Source organism: Poecilia formosa, unplaced genomic scaffold (genome assembly GCF_000485575.1).
Source record: "Poecilia formosa unplaced genomic scaffold, Poecilia_formosa-5.1.2 Scaffold2528, whole genome shotgun sequence".
NCBI lineage: Eukaryota > Metazoa > Chordata > Actinopteri > Cyprinodontiformes > Poeciliidae > Poecilia > Poecilia formosa.
Window position 1 is genome coordinate 1 of NW_006802467.1, and position 6,460 is coordinate 6,460.

Consider the following 6,460-nt stretch of genomic DNA (forward strand, 5'->3'; position numbering starts at 1 on the left):
ACGAATCTGTGACTCCTTTTTCCTGAAGACAACAGAAGATGGCTGAGTCGGCTATTTTTCAAAGCTTTTTGAGCTGCCCCGTTTGTGCTGGAACGCTGAAAGATCCCGTGTCTCTGAGCTGTAGCCACAACTTCTGCGCCAGCTGTCTGCACAGATTCTGGCAAGAATCTGGGAGCAAAAACTGCCCCGTTTGTAGAAGAAGATCCTCAAAAGAAAGCCTCTCTGTGAACTACACTCTGAAGGGACTCGCGGACTCTTTTGCCGGAAGACAAGCGCCTGAACCATCCCCATGGCTCCAACCAGAGCAGAAGCTAATAGTGGTGTGTAGCATTCATCCAGACGATCCAAAATACTTCTGTAAAGATGAGCAGAGAGCTGTGTGTCACATGTGTGAGTTCACTCTCCACCAAAACCACAAAGTGGTTCCGATAGACCAGGCGATCAACGAGCTGAAGGTGCTGCTCAGGTCTGATTTAAAGTCTCTGCAGGACAAGAGAAACTTGAACATGCAGGCAGAGAAAGCCTACAGCGACATGGCAGAACACCTAAAAATCCAGGTGTTGACGACTGAGAGTCAGATCAGGGCAGAGTTCAGCAAGCTCCACCAGTTCCTGAAAGAGGAAGAGGAGTCCAGACTGGCAGCTCTGAGGAAGGAAGAGGAGCAGAAGGGATTGACTATCAACAGATTTCTCAGCAGGATTCAGGAGCAGATCTCCTTGCTGACAGACAGTATCTACGCGATTGAAGAAGATCTTCGCAAAACTGTCTTGCCGTTCCTCAGCACCTATAAAGCCACTCAGAGCAAAGCCAGAAGTCAGAGGTCACTGCCAGATCCACAGGTGATTCCCGGAGTGCTGGTAGATGTGGCCAAACACCTGGGCAACCTGTCCTTCAGAGTCTGGGAGAAGATGAAGGGGAAGGCCCTCTTCAGTCCTGTCATCCTGGATCCAAACACCGCTCACCCCAGTCTCTATCTGTCGGATGATCTGACCGGTGTTAAATGTGGAGAAACATGGCAGCAGCTTCCTGACAACCCAGAGAGAAACATCAAGTACGCCAACGTTTTCGGTTCTGAGGGCTACAGCTCAGGGAAGCACAGCTGGGAGGTGATGGTGGGAGATCATCCTGACTGGATTATTGGTTTGGTTAAAGAGTCCTTCGACCGAAAGAGAGAGACATTTGCTTCTGCTAAGTTTGGAGTTTTAGTTCTGGTGCATCGCGGTGGAAAATACTCCAACGGTGCGGGCAAGGCGGTGACAGTCAGGAGGAATCTGCAGAGGATCAGAATCCATCTAGACTACGAAGGAGGAGAGGTGTCCTTCTACAACTGTGAGGACCGGAGTCTCGTCTGTAGTCACAGAGACACCTTCACTGAGAAACTCTTCCCATACTTCTGCATCGGAAAGGCCGGCGAGGTTAAAACATCTCATGTTAAAGTCTGTAAAACGTCTCCCTGAGTAATAAAACCAGAGTCTGACAAATATACTCCATCGGTAAACAGAAAATATCTGTGGATACTACATGCAAATGTACAATACTACAAAAAAATGTAAAAAATTAAGTACAAACATAAAAATATCAAAATGTTAAAAATAAAATAGGGAAATGCTGGTAGACTTTTTAAAATGCTTTTCCAATTATCTAAAATTTCTAAGCTTTTACTAGTGACTATTATCTAAAAAATAACTTTCACTTCTTAATATGAAACATTTATTTTGTTTTGTTTATGTATTAGTTTGTTGTGGTGGGTTCTTCATTTTAATGTCATAATGAGATTTTCAAAGTGTTTGTGATGAAATTCTTTGCATTGCTTTGTTTAATACTTGTATAGATTATTTTTGCTGAAGACGATTCAGGGATTCAGATGTTTTATTTTAATGTCAGACCTCCAAGCTTGATACTTTGGTGTTGTTAAATGGGACTGCTTTATTGGGATCTGTATGTATCTTCTCTTTTATTTTATCTTATTAAAAGTTTAGAGTCTCCTTATCTGTGTAGGATAATGTTCTTAAAATTTGTTCACTGATATTATTGCTCCTAAACTAAGGAAGTAAATCAAATTTTAATGTTTCTTGTGGATTTATTCAGTTAAAGTTCATTTAACAAGACAATTACCATAAAAGGCTGAAAAAATAAAACCAGATGGACCAAACTAGTAATTTTTCTATTTCAGTTTTGCTTTTGATCTCTAAAGATGAAGCCTGAAGTAACTTTATAATCAAATTTGCACCAATTCTACTGTTGAATGTGTTATTTCTTACTGAAAATGTACATAAAGAAAATAACTGCCTTCCATTGATATAATGGACTTTATATAAACATTAAACATTACAGCAACTAAATGGAAGTAATTTGTCTTGTCTTGTTATTTTACACTTTTTATGATTCTATTTTGACTAAATCTTAAATGATCCAGGTACTAAATATTTGGGCAATGTTTACGACCCCTGCAGGGGATTGTAGACGCTACGTTTTGAATCATGGTGAATTGAGTAGCTGAGGTTTTTAACTCAATCAAAGCACAAAATAAGCAGACAGATCTATTTTTTGTTAGTTTGCTGTGCCTGAATATCAGGGTTGACAGATCAAACAATCGGGGTAATATTTAAATATTAAAAAGGAAAAATTAAATACAAACCAGATGAAGATGTCATATCAAGTTTGAAACATGAGCAGATGGGGTTAAATGGTGAGATTATTGTGAACAAGAAGAAGCAGCAGAATATATATTTTTAATTGTTAAATATCAACAGGAAAAGTAGATGATGTATTCACCTAAATTACTCCATATTATTAAGGAAACATCTGAAAAACACATAGATATAAATGTAAACATCAGTCTTCAAACAACTTTAAAATAATTTATTTCAGAATATTTCTGAATTTATACTGAGTAGATTTGGTTTACGTGTTTATATATCAAAAGCAGAAATTGAATATTTAAAAGGAATTAAAAACCGTCGTGTTCCACTTTCCACCAAATGGTGGCGATAACGCACCTGTAATCAAAACAAAGGAGAAGAAGAAGTCGTCAACCGGAAATGACATACTAGAAGCTGGTGCGAAAAAAGAAAACAACTACACTAGTTATTCGCAGGTATGTGTTTAGTGTTCAAATTACTTGTTACAAAAATAACCAGACTTAATTGTAGCAGCATTGTTTTTGTAGCTTTTTCTACTTGAAATATTTATCAGGTCAGAAATGTTCAGATCTAATTGTGCAGGTAGCATCTCATTGAAGCAGCTAGCTAACGGTCACCTGCGCGAGGCATGAATGTGTTTATATGTATTTTGAATATTTAGGTGTTTGTTTCTTGCAAATAGCGAGTGATGATCTCAGTTTTCCAAAAAAAAAAAAAAAAGAAAGAAATTTTGCACAAAAAGTCTCGACGGAACCTGAAATTCAGAGAGAAATTTTATTTTCAAAAACAAAATGTAAACATTTAGCAAGGGAAAAATGTAGCTCCTATTTAGTAATGGTTTTTACCCGGTTGACCTTGCAGGATAAGAATGTATGAGGCTAAATTCAAATACTGGGCGAGAATCAATTTTATTAATGACATTGCAACACCATTAGTAATTACAATCATTAGATATTGATTACAGTTATCCCTAATAATGTAGTCACCATATTTGTGGTCAAATGTATTGTTGGCTATTCAATGAGGGATTGCTGCAAAGTGGTTGTTGCTATGTACTTGTCCAGGAGGAGTGAACAAAAGTCATTGACCGGATGCAATCTACTAGGTTTCTTTAGAAACTTTTTAAACTAGTTTAAATAATAATTCAGGATTATTGTGTGCCATTAACTTGGAATCTGTGTGATTGTATTGAATTGACTTTTATTTTGGAAAATGCCTTCATATTGGCACAATATAAATTAAAAAAATGAATTAAATTGAATTTATACAATTTACATTGAAACAAAAATACATTCAGCCTGAACCATTGTGATTAATCAATATATGAAGCAACTGATGTTAACGTAAAAATGGTTGGTAGTTTTTATTGAATAAATAATCAAATCAAATTATTTTTGAATATAAATAGCTGAAAACAATAACTAATAGACTACTTAATTTCTATTAAAAAATCTTTGATTTAATTAGAAGCAAAACTATGAGTGTGGAGAAAGACGAAGCCAGTAGGAAGATCCCCAGTGCAGTAATGGGAACATAAACAACAGCTGCAGATTCTTTGATAGCAGCATGGATAATTTCTTGGCAGAGCCACAGCTCTTGATATTTAGCTTAAAATGGTAATTAGAAGTTGCCACACGTTTGACCTTTTCCAAATATGCAACCTCACGAAGTGTGATTCAGTACGAAGATGATGCCATGTAAGGAAAATGATCAGAGACAGTGACTTGAGTCTGAGATGAACTGATAAGTATTAACTCTTGCTCTCCAGTTACTCAATAAGCGGCTTTGTGAGCTACAAACTGCAGCTGGTTTTACTGTAAAGGCACATGGAGTATTTTAATTTATAATTGCTTTTCTTCTTGTATATCTCATCGCTATAAAATAGGAAACTCAAAGCATCTAACTGGATGGTCATGAAATACGATGGACAACTCTGCTGCAAATAAGAACCACACACAATGTTCAACATGGTTGGACCAGAATGGCTGGTCCACTACTTCAGCTCAAGAACTTCCCATGAACCTTCACACTAACTCTCAGGCTCTCAGTCTGGGTTCTACCTCCGTCCAGAGATCGCTGTTCGGCCACCTGGAGACGTCCAATCAGAGCTGTATGAACAATCTGAGCAGCTCGTCCTCCAGAAACAACAACCTGTTAAAGGCTGCCAACATGAACAGCATTTTTTCTTCCAACTCAATTTTTCATAATCCCGCCATCGCTACTGCATCTCATGGGATGACCTTTGAGCAGCAAACTCTTTACACACCTTCTGGGTTGGAGACAACAAACCAGGCGAAAATAACCCCTACACAGACTCTTTCCCAGCAAAACCAGAGTCCGCTGCCTTGTGGGGTCCAGAATTTACCTCTTCAGACAACCAATTACAAAATGTTTCAATCTCAGTTGCCTGGTCTTGGCTTATCACATGGTTTTCAAAATCAGTCCTTTGGTTTTTCATCTTGTGGACCGAATGTTAACATGCCTCAAGCAACATTTGGAGGACAAAATAATGGGAATAGATTCTCAAACATCTCTAATTCAGCCACTTCCACGGAGCAGCATCAGTGGATACCTTCAGGTGAAGCTGGTCATGTCGACAAACCGCCACTGCAGGAGAACGGTTGTCCGCCTTCGGTAAGGATGTGATCATTAAACTGTTTATCTCTCCAGAAGATGACAGGTTTTTTGTTTTTTTTTTTAAAAAAAGAAAACTTTATTTTAAAGCATTGAGCAGACTTTTTTTTTTTTTTACATGTATACTTATTATTTTTCTTTGCTTTCAGACTGAAGGCAACAAAAGACGTTCCTCAATTTTAAATCAGCGTGCACAGCTGCTCAAACAGCTGGAAAACCTTGATAAACTTGTAAGTATACAAAGGTTAAAAGACGGTTATTGTTATTTTTGTCCAGGTTTCGACAGTTTCAAGTAAAGATGATGGGTAGTTTTAACTTCGTATTGTTTTTCTTATTAAGCTGGAGTCAATGCCTTCAGATGATGAAGAGGAGCCTTCAAACAACGATGTTCAGGTAAGTTATGCTTTGTAACTACCTTTTAAGAACAAGTAGCTCTATATTTATTGTAAACTGTTTACTGCTGGTTTCTTTAAAGGTTATAGATCAAATGTGAAGTCCAGTTCTTAATCACAGAACATTTTTATCTGGTTTTGTTTATTTTTAGTCTCCACCTGCAGCAAATTGTTCCTCACCTTCACTCTGTGACAAACAGAGTTTCTCTGACACGGTGCCAGCATCTCCAGGGTCTCCAGCTGGAGCTGAGGTTGGTACCGTTTTACTGTCAGGCTTTGTTCATGACCTGTACGAAGGCAGTTTCATGAAGATTATGACAAAAACTTTGTCCCTGGGGACATGTACAGAGAAAATGTCTAGTTAAGTGAAAAAATCTGCCAGTATTTTTAATCAATATTAAGTAATTATTGACTGGAAACAAACTCCTGTATCTTGCTGAAAAGTTACTTGTAAGTTTGTTTTGTCTTATTTCATGTATGCTGAGATATTTGTTTTAGAAACTAGACAAAAATACTTGGTAAGACTTTGTGTTTTTGCAGTGTAATAATTTAAGTTGAAAATGGGTTAATTGAGATTAAATATTCTGCATTCTTATCTATTTCTTAAATTAGCGATTAATTTTGCTCCATCTTTCTTTCCTGTTCCAGGAAATGGACCAAAGTTGCAGCGCGCCAGAAGCGGATTCTGATGCTGGCTCTGATTATGTGCCTCAAAGTGAAGTCAGTTTTTCAAATTCCCAGCCTGAGGATGATTCCAACTCTGAGGATTGTGTCAGTCCCAGCTGTCAGGAG

General features: G+C 37.7%; 1 protein-coding gene across 1 annotated transcript; it reads left to right on the top strand.

The window, feature by feature from the left end:
- The first annotated feature begins 6 nt into the window (after positions 1–6).
- Positions 7–2,079, top strand: LOC103133291 (nuclear factor 7, brain-like). The gene has a single exon (XM_007545073.2). The coding sequence runs from the start codon at positions 39–41 to the stop codon at positions 1,455–1,457; it is 1,419 nt and encodes a 472-aa protein (XP_007545135.1). The 5' UTR covers positions 7–38; the 3' UTR covers positions 1,458–2,079.
- Positions 2,080–6,460: the final 4,381 nt, after the last annotated feature.